The sequence below is a fragment of the Coregonus clupeaformis genome, chromosome 8 (genome assembly GCF_020615455.1).
Source record: "Coregonus clupeaformis isolate EN_2021a chromosome 8, ASM2061545v1, whole genome shotgun sequence".
In the NCBI taxonomy this organism is placed as follows: Eukaryota; Metazoa; Chordata; class Actinopteri; order Salmoniformes; family Salmonidae; genus Coregonus; species Coregonus clupeaformis.
In genome coordinates, this window is record NC_059199.1 from 40,286,687 (window position 1) to 40,309,100 (window position 22,414).

The 22,414-nt window shown below is 44.7% G+C and overlaps 1 protein-coding gene across 5 annotated transcripts in view; it reads left to right on the forward strand.

The window, feature by feature from the left end:
• Nucleotides 1-255: 255 nt before the first annotated feature.
• The window catches only part of LOC121572028 (collagen alpha-1(XVI) chain), a 158,726-nt gene continuing 136,567 nt past the window's right edge, over nucleotides 256-22,414 (forward strand). For 4 of the 5 annotated variants that reach the window (XM_045222001.1, XM_045222003.1, XM_045222004.1 and 1 more), the window contains exons 1-2: nucleotides 256-555; nucleotides 11,044-11,160. In XM_045222001.1, coding sequence (XP_045077936.1) covers nucleotides 11,085-11,160 — 76 coding nt within the window. In that variant the 5' untranslated portion in view covers nucleotides 256-555; nucleotides 11,044-11,084. The remainder of the gene's footprint in view (nucleotides 556-11,043; nucleotides 11,161-22,414) is intronic. The other variant, XM_045222002.1, reaches the window with a different exon arrangement.

Sequence of the window (22,414 nt, forward strand, 5' to 3'; positions counted from 1 at the left end):
GGAGAGACGGGGAGGGAGGGAGAGACAGGGAGGGAGGAGAGCCGGGAGGGGAGGAGAGACGGGGAGGGGAGGCGAGGGAGAGACTGGGAGGGAAGGGAGAGACGGGGAGGGGAGGCGAGGGAGAGACTGGGAGGGAGGAGAGACGGGAGAGACGGGGAGGGAGGAGAGACTGGGAGGGGAGGGAGAGACGGGGAGGGGAGGGAGAGAGGGGGACGCCTGCGGCTCATTTTCCAACGCTGGACCAGGTGATGTCACTACACGTTAGAACTGGAGGATGTCCCAGAGAAAGAGAGGGAAGACGAGAGAGAGAGAATCAACTTTTTCGAACAACAGCCAGCAGAAAGAGGGGAGGGGAAGAAGTTGGACACGATCACTCTGGCAGTAACTTTTTCTTTCCCCTGGTAAGAAGGTTCCAGCAGAAAAAGTCTGAGGGGGAAAAACGGTGTGGATTACAAACGGGACAGCAGCAAGAGGATTTTACCCACCTCAGCACGAATATACTGTACATTTTGGATTAATGTGGTCGTAACTGCGGGGATCTATCAATAGCTGTAGGTATGGATAACACTTTTTATCGATTCCATTCGCTCTAAAGCAAGTCATTTTGGTCAGTAGCGCACTTCTCACCCAGGCTACAGTATTCAATGATAGGCCTACAATGCAAGTGATGCATTTCACTTGAGATATTTTGCCAACTGTTTAGGTTGTTTAAAACGTTTAATTAGGCCATAGGGCTGTAGGTAATAGAATAACAACATCTACTGGAAAACACAGTAGTCTGAGGTGTTTATAAACCAATCAATTGATTAGGCCTGCCTAATGTGCGCATTGTAGCCTGCCTAATGTGCGCATCTACAGCCCTATAGCCTACAACTTCAATGGCTGATTTTGTAACGAAGAACTTGCTGACAGCAATTACACGCAATTTAACATGTTATGACTGAAGTGGTAAACCAAGCGGGAATCTTTGGAAGTTTTCCAAAAGAAGTGGAGCCTGATGATGATCGCGCTATAATAGACGATGCCCGTTGGCACAGATCTAGGATCAGCTCTATCTTCAATATACCCGAGCATTACAAAAAGAGTGAGGGAAGAACAAAACAGACTTTAGATCAGTTTCTAGCTGCAACTTCATCCGCGGATAGATTTGGTGGAGAAGTGAGTGTGTAACTTTAGTTTCATACTGCCTTTGCCCAATGGAGATGACATATCTGCATTCATAGAAGTGGGGTTTTCGAACGCCAGACTTTGATGTAGGCCTAATGTGATAGGCCTACTACGTTCACCAATCGCCTATGGGAAACCAATTCTCCGCAGCTCAACCAACCAACCAAACGATGAGTAACTCTCCACAGCGATGGAATGGAATAGATTTCGGTCATGGATTTCTATAATGCCCACTTTGAGTTCTTTCCACTGCCTTGGAGCGCCGATTATCCATCGCTTCTAGATGTTTGCCAGAATTAACTTACTTTGGAAGCTTTCCGGGTTTCAACATTGAGAGATAAGGGTGGAAATAATATTAGGTCGATATAGTTTTCTCATGACCTTTTAATAGAATCTCCATACTCCTCTCCAGCTTCAGTGGGCTGCGCTTCTTTTCTAAGGGGGATGATTTAGTTTACCCTTCCCTTGAGGTTGAGCGGTGTGATGGAAAATATTTGTAAATGTGATGTCAGCCAACCTAAACTACTACTTTTTACGCATGAGTTGGAAATAAGAAACAGATCATGATATTTGGAGGGACTATGTAGCCTAAGGACATACGTTTAGTTAATCTGTCTGTCTTCATTCCATGTCCCGTGTTGCAACAGGTCTGAAACACATGCATGCTTAGCCTAGGTGTGCTTGTGTGTGTGTTAGGGAAGCAGCTGTGTGTGTGTGTGTGTGTGTGTGTGTGTGTGTTCTTATTGGTCATGGCGCTGACCCTACAGAATGGTTTTGACGTTGTTTTCATAGCACAGCACCAAATGCTCTCCTCAGCGTCTGAGATGGAGAAGTCCTGTGATTGGGCTGTCACTAACGGGGGACTTCCGACCCGAGTTAAGCGCGGGTAAATGGAAGGTAATTCCCTTTTTAATGCACTTTTCTCTCTACGCGTATTCTGACCTTCAATTTAAGCATGATATTCGCATGCTATTCACCCTCTCTTCGTTTGGGGTGGAGATCGAATAAATGAAGGTGTGGAGTAGGTTTGTCTACAGATACTCCGTATTCTGACCCTGCCTTAATTCCCTGATAATTCAAACACCTATACGCGTGTGGAAACCGTGAATAAGGTCTAGCGAACCTACCGGTTCCAAGTGGAAAAAGCATCTACTTGATTTTTTCAGATAGAAATAACACCATTCTCCATGCACTGTAATTTATACTTGATAAGAACTATTGATAAGAGCTAGGTAAATAATTAATTCGTTTGGATAAGGGAATTGTCAATATTAATGACACTTGTGTTAGATCTATTTTACCTTATAATCGCTGGAGACAAATGTGAAACCAGACATATGGCAGCAAACTGAAGCATATCAACATATCAACTTTCTCGCAGTAAAGTTTATGAAATGCTGTGCCATTATGCAGAATTTTAATTGTACGGCCTTTTAACGTGCAGGGATGTTAGGCTAATTAAATCATTATGGAGCAGAGCGCAGACCAAGCAGTAACAGTTCAAATCCGACGCATGGCGCAATACTTGGCTGTGTCATTTACATTTTAGTCATTTAGCAGACGCTCTTATCCAGAGCGACTTACAGTTAGTGAGTGCATACATTTTTCATACTGGCCCCCCGTGGGAATTTTTTGATTTTTTTTTGATTTTTTGGTCATTTAGCAGACGCTCTTATCCAGAGCGACTTACAGGGAATCGAACCCAAAACCCTGGCGTTGCAAGCGCCATGCTCTACCAACTGAGCTACAGGAGGCATCGCACAGTTCCATGGTTAATGCAGGCAATAGATGAAGGTATAGCCTACTATTGTACACTATTCTCCCTATTAGAATTCTATGTACACTAATCTTCCAACATTACCATGGGTTGAAGAACTGAATGTGGCAATTTTCAGAATTAATCAAACCACCGTTTTGTTTCTTTTGTGTGTTAAGGCTCTCAAAACCAGTATTTTATGATTTGAAAATACTTTCCTAAACCTAAATAATCGACAACATTAGAGTATTTTTTAAATCTACCAATTGGTGCTGAAACGGAAACGATATATGCATATATTTACATGGCTTTCTTTCATTGATCCCAAATATTCTGAACCCTCTTGATATATTCTAGCGAGTCTGCCGTCAAAATTCTAACTAAAAGGTACACCGTATTTAAAGAGATGGCTTAAAGTAAATGTACTGAAAACCCTTTTGAATGAAAACTCCACGAGAAAATCTGTTGGCCAGCAAGTGGGAGGGTTTTCAGCTGGTTAAATGAAATGTATTCAGAGTGCTAGGTAGCCACACTTGCTGAGTGCGTTACGCGACTGAATAAGGTTAGGTCTGAATACCAAATACTGAGAAGTGCGTAGGAAAGGCATGCGTAGGAAAGGCATACAGTCTGAATCAGCCCCTAAGTGAGGTGGACATGACCGAAAACCTTTTTCCAAGAGTAGCTGCAATTACAGTTCAAGTCGGAAGTTTACAAACACTTAGATTGGAGTCATTAAAACTTGTTTTTCAACCATTCCACAAATTACTTTTTAACAAACTATAGTTTTCGCAAGTCAGTTAGGACATCTACTTTGTGCATGACACAAGTGATTTTTCCAACATATGTTTACAGACAGATTGTTTCACTTATAGTTCACTGTATCACAATTCCAGTGGGTCAGACGTTTACATACAGTAAGTTGACTGTGCCTTTAAACAGCTTGGAAAATTCCAGAAAATGATGTCATGGCTTTAGAAGCTTCTGATAGGCTAATTTACATAACTTGAGTCAATTGGAGGTGTACCTGTGGATGTATTTCAAGGCCTACCTTCAAACTCAGTGCCTCTTTACTTGACATCATGGGAAAATCAAAATAAATCAGCCAAGACCTCAGAAAAATAATTGTAGACCTCCACAGGCCTGGTTCATCCTTGGGAGCAATTTCCAAACTCCTGAAGGTACCACGTTCATCTGTACAAACAATAGTACGCAAGTATAAACACCTTGGGACCACGCAGCCGTCATACCACTCAGGAAGGAGACGCGTTCTGTCCCCTAGAGATGAACATACTTTGGTGCGAAAAGTGCAAATCAATCCCTGAACAACAGCTAAGGACCTTGTGAAGTTGCTGGAGGAAACAGGTACAAAAGTATCTATATCCACAGCAGTGGCGGCTGGTGAAAAATATTCTCGGTGGGGCTGTGCCATACTTTTTTTTTTTCCTGTAACCATCGCGATATATTTTAACACAAACTGCAGGACAGCAGTGCTCAGTGAAACATTCAGTACGGTAATTATTTAATGCCAATATTAAAAAGTTGAGGCATTCTTACACAAAAACATATTACACAAACCCAAGCCTTTCATTTGCATTTAAAGTGAACTTTTTACCATTGGTAGTAAACAGGCAACGCAACAGGCATGCTGTCAGAACAGAGTGGAAAGTGGACAATAACATGAAATTATTATAAAGTTTATAGGAAATCCTACACTGTATAAAAGGATGTATAATATAGAAATGGATATCAAGTGGATGAACTCAAACCTTTGACTGGAAGAATAGCATACAGTATTTTATGATCATACTAAATGTGACTAATTGTTAATGTGCTCCAGAACTGCAACAATTAATTGATACAAAACAACATATATACAGTAATATTAGCAAAGACACTATTAAGACTTTCTAGAGTACCATATATAACTGGATTTTTTATGCTAAGGTCAACTATATACAAAGAAACATGCGGCCAGAGCTGCTCTGTGTGTGTGTGTCTGTCATCTTATTTGTACAGGAATTTTGCCCGTCTGTCCTTCTGAGTGGCAAACCTCTCAATGACCCCTTTGATTAAAGTCAGGAATGTCCCTGACAAGTTTCTTCTCCATGGAGAGCATGGCCAGAGCGTTCAGGCGATCCTGTGTCATGCTGTTTCTCAGGAAGGTCTTGATCCTTTTCAGTGTAGAGAAGCACCTTTCTGACTCAGCAGTTGTCATGGGTGTGGTGATGAGGATCTTGAGGAGGCTGGCAGTCTCTGTGAAAGTGCTCTGAAGGTTGTTCTCCATGAAGAACTGGTACAGGGGCACTGCACCACTACAAGCCTTGAACTCACTGTTCTCATAGATGAGGGACAGTTCGGTTTTGAGCTTGGCCTTGTTCAACATGGGGTACGCCTCCCACGGTTGTTTCAAGCGCTGTATCGGGAACTTCACACTGTGTTGTGGGAACAACTCTCCGTGCAATAGTGTTGCGCTGATGAGGTGCTGGGTGAAGGAGAACCTTTCTTTGGCATGACTCAGGATGGTATCACATACCTGTAAAAGATACATCATCAGCTTTAATTTGCAATTAAGCTATTTTGATGCAAGTGATCCTGACTGACACATGCCTATGTCCAACTCAAGTATATGATTACCAAGGTGCTGATTGTTCAGGGTTTTGGCTACATACTACCAGGCCTGAAAAAAGTTCTATGGGGAAACACTGACAATTACATCACAACTTACCTCTATAGCCAACCTCTGTTGTTCTCCTGGTCCCAGCATCCTCCGTCGCTTGATGGGCTGTTGCTGCTCGTCAGATGCGCTGTCCCCACACAAAGAGGGGAATTGAGGCCCTGGGTCCAAAAAATAAAGTTTAATTTGATAACTTGCAATCAGACTTCTTAGCTCACTGTAATTCCCCCTCAACACACAACCAGTGACTTATATATATATATATATATATATATATATATATATAGACAGACAGACAGACAGACAGACAGACAGACAGACAGACAGACAGATAGTGTGTATATACACACAAACTATGTCTAGTAACTGCTTTTAACCTGTGATGTACATAATTAACTGATGTTATTACGTTTTAAAGCCTTTTTCTATTACATTTGTGAGAGGGATGCAACATAATTTTGTTCTGCTGTGCACTTAGCAATAAAGTTAATCTTCAATAACAACTAGGCCTCTTCTAGAAATTGACCTGGTGGACACCTGAATAATTATTACAAACTGTGTAGTACTTTCCTGCATTATTATCAACGTCTGATTGTGTCTTTTTGGACAAACACTTGTTCTCGTGGTCGAGTAACAACAACTGCGCTCCTTGAGTGACGGGGTGGTACTTGGTGAGAGAGGGAGAGAGACGACCCAAATTACGGAGTAAACTAGAAAAACGGACGTTACACATGGCGGGAGTGGCATTACCACATTTAACAAACCAAACATTGAAATACCGTTATAGAAGGTAAAGTAAAAAACCCAAACTGGTCTGTGCATCAATACCGGTATATAGTAATATATAGGCAACATACCGTAAATCTGTTATCAATTATGTATCAGTTTTACATGTGACCCATATCAAATTTGCGCATTCACACTGAAGGAGCACACAAATGCAATGCTCATTTGGCGTGATTGTCGTGGTAACACAGGTGAAAAAAATCCTGAATGGTATCCTAATGGCAGCCATTTTGGTTAGGAGAAATACAAACAACTCTACTGCCATACATTCCAATTAGACTGAAGGCATACAGTTGTGTCCAAATATATTGGCACCCTTGGGCTTTTCTTAAATAATTCCCTATTTCTTCTAAAATCAGTTGAAATTTGAGAGGAAAAAATGGGTCTCCACACCTTTAATTATATTTCTGTAAACTTAAGTTTACAATTGTAATTTAGAAAATATAGACAAATGTCATGGACTAAATTATTGGCACCCTGGAGCTAGTACTTGGTTGCACAGCTTTTGGCCAAGATAGCTGCCAACATATGCTTATTGTAGACATCAATGAGCTTGCTGCACCTTTTCTGCTGGCAATTTGGCCCATTCTTCAGCAGCAAACTGCTGTAATTCTTCAATGTTTGAGGGTTGCACTCCACCAACTTCTTTTTTTCAGATCTTGCCAAAACTAATGTGGTCCCGTGTAGCTCAGTTGGTAGAGCATGGCGCTTGCAACGCCAGGGTTGTGGGTTCGTTTCCACGGGGCCAGTATGAAAAAATGTATGCACTCTTAACTGTAAGTCGCTCTGGATAAGAGCGTCTGCTAAATGACTAAAATGTAATGTAAATGTCTTCTCTTTCCTTTTAAAATACTAAAACAAATATAATTGTGACGGCTCTATGATAATCACTCACTTTGATGACCAGACACATTTAGGCTTTTAAACTGTTGTAAGTGAACTATTCATCTTTCTAACAGCATCTTTATCAGCCAATAGTAAATATAGTTATTTACCTGATTGTTAGCATGCTTTCTGTGAACCTCTGGACAAGTGCTTTAATGAAGACAGGGTCGATGTTCCTCTTCTGCAGCTGGCTGAAAAGCATGTCCACATTTGGCATGATCTTGTGGAACAGTGCCAGGAAAAACAGAAAGCCTCGTCTTCGAGCATCCTCACAAAGCCCCCGCCTCTCTGACAGTCGGGGCATCAAAGTTCCCAGAGTCTCTGATGGTCTGGAAACACGTTAGGAGGTCATCCCTGTACTCGTACACAGTGTTTACAGCGCGACTGTGGAAGTTCCACCGTGTTGTAGAGGCTCTGGGGAGTCTCCTCGTGCCCACGCAAGGCCAACTCAAAAGCCCCACAGAACTTCACACAATCGATAATTTTGGATAGAATGTGCCTGTTTTTATCCACCTCCTCATTGTGTTTCCTCACCGCAATCCTGTGGCCGTCATCCAGCTGCGTAGCAATGTTCACCCTTCCTAATACAGCTAGCTTTACAGAGTTGTCCATGTGTGCCCTGGTGTTCTCATGTTTCTTTACCTTCTCTGACAGGTGCTTCATATCCCTCACTCCGGTACCTGTCCATGCTGAATCTGACCCGTCGTTTTAAAAGCAAGCACGGAAAGCAAAATAAAGCATTAGCATCAGTGCACCCAGCTAGCCAAGCCTTCCTGGTGTACCAGCTACGGGAGAAGCCGCGCATATACTGCTTCCCTTTCTCGCTAGCCTGCTGTCTGATTGAGAGGTCAGGTTGATCTGGGCCCAGCTCTTTTCACCCGAACTTTCTCTGACAAAGTTCTCCTCTCAAACGGATCTTGGAGGAGAGATTTCACCGAGTTAGGGTTGGGTCTTGGAGGAGTAACGCTTTATGCGTTCGCCATTGTCGTCTAGTAAAAATGGCGCCACTGGAGCCCGGTCCTTATTTTATCAGGGGCGACCTTGGGGCGATAAAATTATCGCCCTCCTTGGATTCGAATTAAAATCGCTGATTAGCTACATTTTATGTCATACATTCATATCTTAAATTAGCAATTGGCTTAACTGCTACGTGAGACCCGCCTCCTCGGGGCACTTTCTGTATCGCCCAGAGCTGACGAGGCGTTTGACAGGCAGAGGAAAGGTTGCGAATATGATTTTCTATCATATCTTACACATATTACTGTGTGCATTCCATATTTCAAACACACAAATATTGACATACTGATGTTTTTATTATTATTATTATTATTTTTATTTTTTTATTTTTTGAAAAAAATAATTTTATTTAAGGGCGGCGCCTAGCGCCCTCTATCGGCCAGCCGCCACTGATCCACAGTAAAACGAGTCCTATATTGACATAACCTGAAAGGCCGCTCAGCAAGGAAGAAGCCACAGCTCCAAAACCGCCATAAAAAAGCCAGACTACGGTTTGCAACTGCACATGGGGTCAAATATCGTACTTTTTGGAGAAATGTCCTCTGGTCTGATGAAACAAAAATAGAACTTTTTGGCCATAATGACAATCGTTATGTTTGGAGGCAAAATGGGGCTGCTTGCAAGCCGAAGAACACCATCCCAACCGTGAAGCACGGGGGTGTCAGCATCATGCTGTGGGGGTGCTTGGCTGCAGGAGGGACTGGTGCACTTCACAAAATAGATGGCATCATGAATAAAATTATGTGGATATATTGAAGCAACATGTCAAGACATCAGTCAGGAAGTTTGGTCGCAAATGGATCTTCCAAATGGACAGTGACCCCAACCATACTTCCAAAGTATGTATTATCTCCTTCACTTCAGAATTCTGCTTCAAATGATGTTTCTGTGTCTGATCCTTTGATTAGACTTCCATCTGTGGTGGTGTTTAATCTATCTGTGTTTTGTGTGACCTTCCAGACTTCCATCTCTGTTCAGTTTTCCGTTTGGAGTAAACTTTGCAGCAGACGAAAAGTTTTGCTACAGAATTACCCTGTTCTCCTATGTTTCCTCCACAGACAGAGAGCCAGTCCCTCCTGAAACTCAGGCTGGCACAGAGCAGCAATGCTACGCTAGGCTAATACTGCCTTGATCTGCTAAAGCCAGCTGTTAGAACATACTCACCGCCTGGGGATGAGAGGAAGAATGAGAGAGAGAATAAGTATTGACTGACTGCCTCTGTGTGTCGAGGCCAAAGACATGGACACTGTCTGTAGATAGAGTGAAGTACAGACGATGACTTGGACATGAGCTTGTTAATGACATGTGAATGGTATGTTAATTACATGTTAATGACATGTTCATGATGTGTTAATGACATGTTAATGGATGTGGGCAATAGCCAATTCACTTTACTATGGCCTGCTGTGCTATGACTGTAGACAGTCTGTTTTAGGACTCTAACATACTTTAACCTCTTGTTGTCTGTTAGCATGGTCCCTTCTGATCTTCACTCCATTTGTAAGGAAAACTCAAGATTTAGGGGCCATTGAGGGCCCCATACATACTTGGCTGATAGGCAACTTGAGATGTGCGCACACTTTGGCATCAATGCTTTATGTATGCCAAGAGTTAGAGTTATGCAGGCGGTTGGACGGATCTCAACCTAGGCCCTAAATCATCAGGACACTATGTTCTTTCATTGACTTGCAGCTAGTTATTTTCTGGAGGACTCAGACTATTATCTCAGATGACCCCACATAGGGTTCTGGTCAAGAGTAGTGCATCGTATGGGGAACACTAGGGTGTCTTTTGAGATGTAGGTAGCCTAAATCAAGACAGGATGGAATTAAAAACAGAGTCATGCTCTGCCCCAGGGGTTTGTGGGTAATTCCTCATCTTTAGACAGGTGTGTACAGACACACAGGTGAGACAGATTTCAGACTCCCAGTCTGTCTGTCTGGCTTCAGAGGTTCACTGTACCTGTGAACATAGGGGTGGTATGTGGTTATAGTCTGAGGCGTGTGTGTGTGTGTTGTGTTTGTGTGCTTGTACTCGTGTGTATATGATTGTGTGTGACACAGAGAACATGTCCATCAGTAATACATACTGAGGCTGCCTGTTGCTGTGTCAGAGAACAATCTACTGCACCTTCATACTCATTCCGACTGATTGTCTCCAGCTGTGTCTAAAGGTCAATGTAGTTGTTGTGTTAGAAAAAAAGCACAGGTTTGACTGATTCATTGAGGTTGCAAATAACCGGTATAGCTGAGTATAGAGTAATGTCTCGCCTTGTGTGTGTGTGACAGTGATGTCCAAATGACCACTATAATGATGATCATCAGACCACAGGGAGTTACATTTCTCCCATATGAATACTGGCCATCAGTTAGCTAATTCATATCCATGTAATGTACCTCATCACCTTTTCAACCTCATCATTAACACATCAGCTCTGATTTAGCTATTATTATAATCAGGACAGTTAGGGATGAATATGGTAGCTAATTCTGACGGTAGCTGGATGTGGGATTCGAACCTGCAACTCCCAGTGAGTCTGTTGGTTCAACACCAATACAACTAGCTGAGTCTTCGTTGAGTTGACGTGGTTGTGTACCGCCTGTTTCTAACAACATGTTCTCAAATCAATTACAGTGTTGTTTGATAATGTTGACTCTCTCTCTCTCCACCTCCCTTCCCTCTATATCTCTCTCCATCTCCTTCTTCTCTCTCCTTCTTTCCCACCCCATATCCCTTCCTCCCCCTCTCTCTCTCCCAGGTAGCAGTCGAGGTGTGAGTGTATATCCAGAGAAGTGCGCCATGCGGAATCTCATCTCCTTCCTGGTTCTGCTCTCCCTCAGCCTCTGGTCATGTGACCTGGCGACATCATTCAAAGGTAAGTCTATTTTCTTCCTGCAGTAGCATCTGGTAAACCAATAAATACAATGTGTCACAAGCCGTTGCATTTGTCAGGAGTAGAATGTATTATCTCCTTCACATGTCTGCTAACTTCACTTCAGAATTCTGCTTCAAATAATGTTTCTGGGTCTGATCCTTTGATTAGACTTCCATCTGTGGTGGTGTTTATCTATCTGTGTTTTATGTGACCTTCTAGACTTCCATCTCTGTTCAGTCTGACTGTTAAAGTCTCTGAATTCTCTCAGACTGGATTGTGTCTGGATTTGAAAAGGATCAAGCTTGTGGCTGTTTTTGCGTGTGTGTGTGTGTGTGTGTGTGTGTGTGTGTGTGTGTATGTGTGTGTGTGTGTGTGTGTGTGTCTGTGTCTGTGTCTGTGTGTCTGTGTGTGACCACGCCTGAGTGTGTGGTCGAGTTGGTAGCTGTCTGGTCTAGCTGTGGTCTCAAGGTTTATGTGTTTGTAGTGTGGTTATATTCATGTTCTATATCCCATTCATTACTCTGTTATGAGTTTATAGGCTGTCGGGTTCCATCCCTGTGTATGTGTGTGTGTGTGTGTGTGTGTGTGTGTGTGTTATCGATCAGACTGCCGGGACCACCCATAAATGTAATATATTACATATTATTCCCGCTTCAACATCTCTTCCATCTTTAATATTCCTCCTGGGGCAATACCTCCGGAGCTTCCGCAACTCAGGGGGGAGAAGCTCCCTGGAGAGCCCAGCCAGAGTGCTTCATCTGGGGTTGAGCCAGTTCGCTGCTCCCCTGAGACCCTGATGGTGGGTGGAAGAAAGCACTTTGACATAAAGTGAAGCTAAAGCATTTTGTCAGTGTGGCGCGTGTGTTGTTTCAATACCTAACCAGCTCACTGCTCTCCCCCCGTGCCGTCTCAAACTCCAGAACTGGCTAGTGATGTGCTGACATCAACGGAAGGTTAAGAGAACTGAATGAAGAAGGGATCACACACTCAGAAGCTCCAGCCTTCAGAACTTTATTAGTGGACAATGTTTCCACCCAGGAAATGTTGATCCAAAATGTGGGAGGGGTGTATCCTCTACTATGGACTTTTCCGGCCTAGCACGCACTGCAATGTGTGTGTGTGTGAGTGTGTCATGACTGAGTGGGACTGAGGATGTTAAAAGTGGGCCTTTAAAATTGTGTTACCTCATCTGTATGGCTTTCAAATGTTTCCACTCCTCTCCTTCTCCCCTCTCCCACTTTTTATCTCTGGAAAACTAGCAGAAATGTTCTCTCCTTCTCCCCCTTCTCACTCTGTCTCCCTCTGTCTATCAGTGTCTCTTTCTCTTTCTCCCTAGCCCTTGTACTACATCTAATTGTTCCCCTATCACATCATTATCTACATTACCCAGCATGCCCCTCTGCTCCCACAATGCAGTTTAAGTGGTTCCAGCAGTGCTTCTGGCAGAACCAACTTTCTCCTTGATCCCACTGATCCCCTTGTTGAAAAATGAGGGTTGTGTGTGTGTGTGTGTGCACGTATGTGCATGAGTTTGTGTGTGTGTGTGTGTATGTGTGTGTATGTGTGTGTGTGTGCACGTCTGTGCATGAGTTTGTGTGTTTGGTTGTGTGTGTGTGCATGCGCCCTTGAATGTGCATGTAGGTGCATGTGCAAATGTGTGTGTTTATGCGTATCTATGTCTGCAGAACTAACCCTCCCACTGATCTGCAGCCCAGTCCAATTACAGTGGAATGCCACCTTATAAAGCAGAGATTTCCCATGCTCCTCTCCTTCTTCCTCCTTCTCTCCTTCTCTCCGCTGCTCCGAGCACCCTTCCAACCCTGCCCCTAATAAACCATGCATCCAAGCTCTAGGGAACAGGGAACATAAACAGTAACTGAAACAGCCTGCTTTATTGGAGCGCAGCCACAACAGAGACAGCTGCAGCGCAGACTGAGACAGACAGACAGACAGACAGACAGACAGACAGACAGACAGACAGACAGACAGACAGACAGACAGACAGGGACCTTGATGTTTGGAACAGTAGGAGGATCTAGAGGTCTTACATGGTCCTCTCTTTGGTTGCAAAATTCTTTCCCAAGAATGCCTAGGTTTTCAAGAAACCCTGGTTGGAGGATTCCGGATGTCCTTTTATTCCCTTCTGATTTTAAACTGGGAATGTTGGAAAACCTGGGAGTTTTGGAATAGGATTGGAGTCTCAGCTGGTTTCAGGTAATCCAGCAACTGTTGCTCTTACAAACTGCAGACAGTTATCAGTGGCTGGACTCATATTCGGATCTGGTTTGAGTGCCTTGGCATTATCGACACAACTGGATAGGTGAACTAAAAGAACTGTTTTGATCTCTTCATTCTACTGAGTCTACTGAGTGTCAGCCAAATAGTCTTCTTCTTCATTGATATTGAGCGCCTCGGATGGCGCTCAATGGCAGCGGACAAAAATGGCAGCATGTCCTCCAGCGATAACTCTTTCTCTACCTCTCTCCTCCTTCTTTTCTTAACATCTCCCTCTTTTCGTACTTTCTCCTCCCTCTCCCCCTCTTCTTCCTTCTTCTGTCTCTTTTCTTCCCTGTCTCTAATCTGTCCTTCTCCTACTACGTCATCCTCCTCTTTCCCAACTTTTGTTCTCCCTATTGTCTCCATCCCCCTCTCATCTCTCTCTCTCTCATCCCTCTCTCCTCTCATCCCTCTCTCCTCTCATTCCGCTCTCCTCTCATCTCTCTCTCTCATCCCTCTCTCCTCTCATCCCTCTCTCCTCTCATCCCTCTCTCCTCTTATCCTCCTGTCTCCTCCTCTCTCCCCTCCCTCGTTACCTCCCTTTTCCTCCAATTTATCATCCTATCGCTCCTTCTCCCTCTCTCTCTCTTTCTCTTCCCTCTCCTCCCTTCTCCTCCCTCCTTTCTCATCAGTCTGCCATTAGCCCACCCCTCCCCCTGCCCTCCTACCTGGTTTCTGTCAGGTCTTCATCTTAATTCTGCCTCTGTCCCTGAATGGAAGTCTAATAGGGGTAGGAGCGGGGAGAAGAGGGGTAGGTGGGGGTAGGAGGGGGGTAGGTGGGGGTAGGAGGGGGGTGCAGAGTGAGGGGGTATGTTCAGGGAGGAGCGAAGCATCTCGTGACTTCAAACAGCCCAAGTTGAGTTGCAATAAGACATTACGTTATAATGTTTCTGGGAACTTTTTGAAAGGCATTTTTGGTTCTTTGTGAGAGAGCTTGCCTAGTATGCAGGAGAGATAAGGGGGTAAGAAGGGGTAAGTAAGGGGGGTAAGAGGTTAGGAAGGGGTAGTTAAGGGGGTAGGAAGGGTCAGTTATGGGGGTAGGAAGGGGCAGTTAAGGGGGTAGGAAGGGGTAAGTAAGGAGGTAGGAAGGGATAGTTAAGGGCGTAGGAAGGGGCAGGTAAGGGGGTAGGAAGGGGTAAGTAAGGAGGTAGGAAGGGATAGTTAAGGGCGTAGGAAGGGGCAGGTAACGGGGTAGGAAAGGGCAGGTAAGGGGGTAGGAAGGGGCAGGTAAGGAGGTAGGAAGGGGCAGATAAGGGGGTATGAAGGGGTAGGAAGGGGCAGGTAAGGGGGTAGGAAGGGGCAGGTAAGGGGGTAGTTAAGGGGGTAGGAAGGGGTAGCTGGATACTTTAGATTTCCTAAGAGCCATATCTGTTTCTCCCAAGTTCTAAACTGATAGCTGGATAATTTAGATTTCCTAAGAGACATATCTGTATCTCCCAAGTTCTAAACTGATAGCTGGATACTTTAGATTTCCTAATAGACATATCTGTATCTCCCAAGTTTAGTGATAGTAGTCTGTTTCTATTCTAAAGTAATAGTTTGATTGTTTCTATTCTCCCACATTCCATCCCTCCACAAGTTATCTACCAACCTCTACCAAGTTTCTTTCTTCCCACAACCCCATATTCACAGTGAGCATTGCCAATTTTAATGTGCAATTATCCTTAGTTTTGCATAAGTTCACTATACAAATATATTGACATGGTATGTACAGTACCAGTCAAAAGTTTGGACACACCCACTCATTCCAGGGTTTTTCTCTATTTTTACTATTTTCTACATTGTAGAATAATAGTGAAGACATAAAAACTATGAAATGACACATATGGAATCATGTAGTAACCAAAAAAGTGTTAAACAAATCAAAATATATTTGAGATTTGAGATTCTTCAAAGTAGCCACCCTTTGCCTTGATGACAGCTTTGCAAACTCTTGGCATTCTCTCAATCAGCTTCATGAGGTATGCTTTTCTAACAGTCTTGAAGGAGTTCCCACATATGCTGAGCACCTGTTGGCTGCTTTTCCTTCACTCTGCGGTCCAACTCATCCCAAAGCATCTCAATTGGGTTGAGGTCGGGTGATTGTGGATGCCAGGTCATCTGATGCAGCAATTCATCACTCTCCTTGGTCAAATAGACCTTACACAGCCTGGAGGTGTGTTGGGTCATTGTCCTGTTGAAAAACAAATGATAGTCCCACTAAGCGCAAACCAGATGGGATGGCGTATCGCTGCAGAATGCTGTGGTAGCCATGCTGGTTAAGTGTGCATTGAAGTCTAAATAAATCACTGACAGTGTCACCAGCAAAGCACCTTCACACCTCCTCCTCCATGCTTCACGGTGGGAACCACACATGCAGAGATCATCCATTCACCTACGTTTACATTTACATTTACATTTACGTCATTTAGCAGACGCTCTTATCCAGAGCGACTTACAAATTGGTGCATTCACCCTATAGCCAGTGGGATAACCACTTCACAATTATTATTATTATTATTATTTATTTTTTTTAGGGGGGGTAGAAGGATTACTTTAACCTATCCCAGGTATTCCTTAAAGAGGTGGGGTTTCAAATGTCTCCGGAAGGTGGTGAGTGACTCCGCTGTCCTGGCGTTGTGAGGGAGCTTGTTCCACCATTGGGGTGCCAGAGCAGCAAACAGTTTTGACTGGGCTGAGCGGGAACTATGCTTCCGCAGAGGAAGGGAGCCAGCAGGCCAGAGGTGGATGAACGCAATGCCCTCGTTTGGGTGTAGGGACTGATCAGAGCCTGAAGGTACGGAGGTGCCGTTCCCCTCACAGCTCCATAGGCAAGCACCATGGTCTTGTAACAGATGCGAGCTTCAACTGGAAGCCAGTGGAGTGTGCGGAGGAGTGGGGTGACGTGAGAGAACTTGGGAAGGTTGAACACCAGACGGGCTGCGGCATTCTGGATAAGTTGTAGGGGTTTAATGGCACAGGCAGGGAGCCCAGCCAACAGCGAGTTGCAGTAATCCAGACGGGAGATGACAAGTGCCTGGATTAGGACCTGTGCCGCTTCCTGTGTAAGGCAGGGTCGTACTCTCCGAATGTTGTAGAGCATGAACCTGCAGGTTGGGTCACCGCCCTGATGTTAGCGGAGAACGACAGGGTGTTGTCCAGGGTCACGCCAAGGCTCTTCGCACTCTGGGAGGAGGACACAATGGAGTTGTCAACTGTGATGGCGAGATCATGGAACGGGCAGTGCTTCCCCGGGAGGAAGAGCAGCTCCGTCTTGCCAAGGTTCAGCTTGAGGTGGTGATCCATCATCCATACTGATATGTCTGCCAGACATGCAGAGATGCGATTCGCCACCTGGTTATCAGAAGGGGGAAAGGAGAAGATTAGTTGTGTATCGTCAGCGTAGCAATGATAGGAGAGGCCATGTGAGGATATGACAGAGCCAAGTGACTTGGTGTATAGGGAGAATAGGAGAGGGCCTAGAACTGAGCCCTGGGGGACACCAGTGGTGAGAGCACGTGGTGCGGAGACAGCTTCTCACCACGCCACTTGGTAGGAGCGACCGGTCAGGTAGGACGCAATCCAGGAGTGAGCCGCGCCGGAGATGCCCAGCTCGGAGAGGGTGGAGAGGAGGATCTGATGGTTCACAGTATCAAAGGCAGCAGACAGGTCTAGAAGGACAAGAGCAGAGGAGAGAGAGTTAGCTTTAGCAGTGCGGAGAGCCTCCGTGACACAGAGAAGAGCAGTCTCAGTTGAATGACCAGTCCTGAAACCTGACTGGTTTGGACCAAGAAGGTCATTCTGAGAGAGATAGCAAGAGAGTTGGCTAAAGACGGCACGCTCAATAGTTTTGGAAAGAAAAGAAAGAAGGGATACTGGTCTGTAGTTGTTGACATCAGTGGGATCGAGTGTTGGTTTTTTTGAGAAGGGGTGCAACTCTCGCTCTCTTGAAGACGGAAGGGACATGGCCAGCGGTCAAGGATGAGTTGATCAGCGAGGTGAGGTAGGGGAGAAGGTCACCGGAGATGGTCTGGAGAAGAGAGGAGGGGATGGGGTCAAGCGGGCAGGTTGTTGGGCGGCCTGCAGTCACAAGTCGCAAGATTTTATCTGGAGAGAGGGGGAGAAAGAAGTCAAAGCATAGGGTAGGGCAGTGTGAGCAGGACCAGCAGTGTCATTAGACTTAACAAACGAGGATCGGATGTCGTCAACCTTCTTTTCAAAGTGGTTGACGAAGTCATCCACAGAGAGGGAGGAGGGGGGATTCAGCAGGGAGGAGAATGTGGCAAAGAGCTTCCTAGGGTTAGAGGCAGATGCTTGGAATTTAGAGTGGTAGAAAGTGGCCTTAGCAGCAGAAACAGATGAAGAAAATGTAGAGAGGAGGGTGTGAAAAGATGCCAGGTCGGCAGGGAGTTTAGCTTTCTTCCATTTCCGCTCCGCTGCCCGGAGCTCTGTTCTGTGAGCTCGCAATGAGTCATCAAGCCACGGAGCTGGAGGGGGAGGACCGAGCCGGCCGGGAGGATAGGGGGACACAGAGAGTCAAAGGATGCAGAAAGGGAGGAGAGGAGGGTTGAGGAGGCAGAATCAGGAGATTGGAGGGAGAAGGATTGAGCAGAGGGAAGAGATGATAGGATGGAAGAGGAGAGAGTAGTGGGAGAGAGAGAGCGAAGGTTGCGGCGGCGCATTACCATCTGTGTAGGGGCAGAGTGAGTAGTGTTGGAGGAGAGCGAGAGAGAAAAGGATACAAAGTAGTGGTCGGAGACATGGAGGGGAGTTGCAGTGAGATTAGTAGAAGAGCAGCATCTAGTAAAGATGAGGTCAAGCGTATTGCCTGCCTTGTGAGTAGGGGGGACGGTGAGAGGGTGAGGTCAAAATAGGAGAGGAGTGGAAAGAAGGAGGCAGAGAGAAATGAGTCAAATGTAGACGTAGGGAGGTTGAAATCCCCCAAAACTGTGAGGGGTGAGCCATCCTCAGGAAAGGAGCTTATCAAGGCGTCAAGCTCATTGATGAACTCTCCAAGGGAACCTGGAGGGCGATAGATGACAAGGATATTAAGCTTAAATGGGCTAGTGACTGTGACAGCATGGAATTCAAATGAGGAGATAGACAGATGGGTTAGGGGAAAAATTTAGAATGTCCACTTGGGAGATATGAGGATTCCTGTGCCACCAACCCGCTGACCAGATGCTCTCGGGGTATGCGAGAACACATGGTCAGACGAGGAGAGAGCAGTAGGAGTAGCAGTGTTTTCAGTGGTAATCCATGTTTCCGTCAGCGCCAAGAAGTCGAGGGATTGGAGGGTAGCATAGGCTGGGATGAAGTCTGCCTTGTTGGCAGCAGAACGGCAGTTCCAGAGGCTGCCTGAGACCTGGAACTCAAGGTGATTGGTGCGTGCAGGGACCACCAGGTTAGAGAGGCAGCAGCCACGCGGTGTGAGGCGTTTGTGTAGCCTGTGCGGAGAGGAGAGAACAGGGATAGGCAGAGGCATAGTTGACAGGCTGCAGCAAATGGCTACAATAATGCAGAGGAGATCGGAATGAAATGAACTAAACATCTGGGAAAGGAGAGAGCGGGCCTCCCTCACCATAACTCCCAAATATAACTCTCCCAACTTCTACCTCAGAAACTATAATTGTTGTAAACTACAGCGGTTCAATGTTTTCTATGAATAGACTAACTCAGCTAGCTAACTATGCGCAGCACGAATGGCACGAACACACAGAGAGAGCCAAACTAACGTTAACTAGTCACCCATGTCCCGAATTCCCTGAACGACTCAGGCTATCAATATGTAAAAAACAAAACACAAATGTAGGTTATGACTTACCCCTAGCAGCTACTGTTAGCTAGCCAAGTGCAAAGCTAGCCACTGAATTGACTCAGCCAGTTCGCGTCTGCTCGCTCAGTCGTTCCAGCTATTGTTTACCAGTTAGCGTTAACGGTTCAGACAATGAGGTTAGAAAACAGCTGAATGGTAGAAAACAGCTGAATGGTAGGCAATTATTGTATGTAACTATTGTAGGCAGCCAGCTGGCATAATTACAGGCACTCTCAGGCGTGAAACAACTATACCGTTGCTAATAGTTGCCAGTAGCTATCCGCCAGCTAGTCCAGGTGGTGGGTTAGCCAGCTAGCTTCTAGCTTCAGCCGAATACAGCTAGCTTCGTGCTCAGCCGAATACAATACTAACCTACAATAATTACATACAACAACCCACGATAACTTCCTACAATACCTAACTACAATCTAAATACATAGTTTTAGCCTTACTCGACAAAGCCCAAACTATGTATAAAGCCAAGCTTACCCGACGACCTCACCCGACCTCACCCGTCCACTACTCTGCGTCTCACAAAGACACAGCGGTTGGAACTGAAAATCTCAAATTTGGACTCATCAGACCAAAGGACAGATTTCCACATGTCTAATGTCCATTGCTCGTGTTTCTTGGCCCAAGCAAGTCTCTTCTTATTATTGGAGTCTGTTAGTAGTGGTTTCTTGGCAGCAATTCGACCATGAAGGGGTGATTCACGCAGTCTCCTCTGAACAGTTGATGTTGAGATGTATCGGTTACTTGAACTCTGTGAAGCATTTATTTGGGCTGCAATCTGAGGTGCAGTTAACTCTAATGAACTTCTCCTCTGCAGCAAAAGTAACTCTGGGTCTTCCTTTCCTGTGGCGGTCCTCATGAGAGCCAGTTTCATCACAGCGCTTGATGGTTTTTGCTACTGCACTTGAAGAAACGTTCAAAGTTCTTGAAATGTTCTGGATTGACTGACCATAATGTCTTAAAGTAGTGATGCGCTGTCGTTTCTCTTTGCTTATTTGAGCTATTCTTGCCATAATATGGACTTGGTCTTTTACCAAATAGGGCTATCTTCTGTATACTACCCCTACCTTGTCACAACACAACTGATTGGCTCAAACACATTAAGAAGGAAAGAAATTCCACAAATTAACTTTTAACAAGGCACACCTGTTAATTCAAATGCATTCCAGTTGACTACCTCATGAAGCTGGTTGAGAGAATGCCAAGAGTGTGAAAAGCTGTCATCAAGGCAAAGGGTGGCTACTTTGAATAATCTCAAATATAAAATATATTTTGATTTGTTTAACACTTTTTTGGTTACTACATGATTCCATATGTGTTATTTCATAGTTTTGATGTCTTCACTATTATTCTACAATGTAGAAAATAATTAAAATAAAGAAAAACCCTTGAATGAGTAGGTGTTCTAAGACTTTGACTTGTACTGTCCGTATTTCAGTGGTGGTCACCAGCCCTGGTCCTGGAGAGCTAGAAAAACAGCCCATCCCTTCAATAATCTCATCATAAAGACCTTGATTAGTATAATTAGGTATGTTAGAGTTGGTCACCATTTATGAATGTTCCTCTCAGAATCATTCTAGGGTTGCATCTCAAATGGCACCCTATTCCCTATATAGTGTACAACTTTTGTCCTGGGCCCATGTACAAGTAGTTAGGCATCGTGATTCTCCTTAAGATCTGCTGAGGGGGTGAGAACATATCCATCTATTGTGTGTGTGTGTGTGTGTGTGTGTGTGTGTATGTGTGTGTGTGTGTGTGTGTGTGTGTGTGTGTGTGTGTGTGTGTGTGTGTGTGTGTGTGTGTGTGTGTGTGTGTGTGTGTGTGTGCATGCGTGCGTGCGTGCGTGTGATACGTGTGTGTTTCACCTCTGGTGATGAAGTGAGTATGTATCTGTCAAACATTGCCTGTGTCGGTTTGCTAGATGAGCTGTCAGATCCTCTCTCTCTCTCTCTCTCTCTCTCTCTCTCTCTCTCTCTCTCTCTCTCTCTCTCTCTCTCTCGCTCTCTCTTTCTCTCTCTCTCTCTCTGTCTGTCTCTCTGCTCTCTCAATTCAATTTAATTCAAAGGGATTTATTGGCATGGGAAACATTTGTTTACATTGCCAAATCAAGTGAAATACAGTTGAAGTCGGAAGTTTACAATCACCTTAGCAAAATACATTTAAACTACGTTTTTCACAATTCCTGACATTTAATCCTAGTAAAGATTCACTGTCTTAGGTCAGTTAGGATCACCACTTTATTTTAAGAATGTGAAATGTCAGAATAATAGTAGAGAGAATGATTTATTTCAGCTTTTATTTATTTCATCACATTCCCAGTGGGTCAGAAGATTACATACACTCAATTAGAATTTGGTAGCATTGCCTTTAAATAATTTAACGTGGGTCAAACATTTCGGGTAGCCTTCCAAAAGCTTCCCACAAAAAGTTGGGTGAATTTTGGCCCATTCCTCCTGACAGAGCTGGTGTAACTGAGTCAGGTTTGTAGGCCTCCTTGCTCGCACACGCTTTTTCAGTTCTGCCCACACATTTTCTATAGGATTGAGGTCAGGGCTTTGTGATGGCCACTCCAATACCTTGACTTTGTTGTCCTTAAGCCATTTTGCCACAACTTTGGAAGTATGCTTTGGGTCATTGTCCATTTGGAAGACCCATTTGCGACCAAACTTTAACTTCCTGAGTGATGTCTTGAGATGTTGCTTCAATATATCCACATAATTTTCCTTCTTCATGATGCCATCTATTTTGTGAAGTGCACCAGTCCCTCCTGCAGCAAAGCACCACCACAGCATGATGCTGCCACCCCCGTGCTTCACGATTGGGATGGCGTTCTTCGGCTTGTAAGCAGCCCCCTTTTTCCTCCAAATATAACGATTGTCATTATGGCCAAAAAGTTATATTTTTGTTTCATCAGACCAGAGGACATTTCTCCAAAAAGTATGATCTTTGTCCCCATGTGCAGTTGCAAACCGTAGTCTGGCTTTTTTATGGTGCTTTTGGAACAGTGGCTTCTTCCTTGCTGAGCAGCCTTTCAGGTTATGTCAATATAGGACTCGTTTTACTGTGGATATAGATACTTTTGTACCTGTTTCATCTAGCATCTTCACAAGGTCCTTTGCTGTTGTTCTGGGATTGATTTGCACTTTTCACACCAAAGTACATTAATCTCTG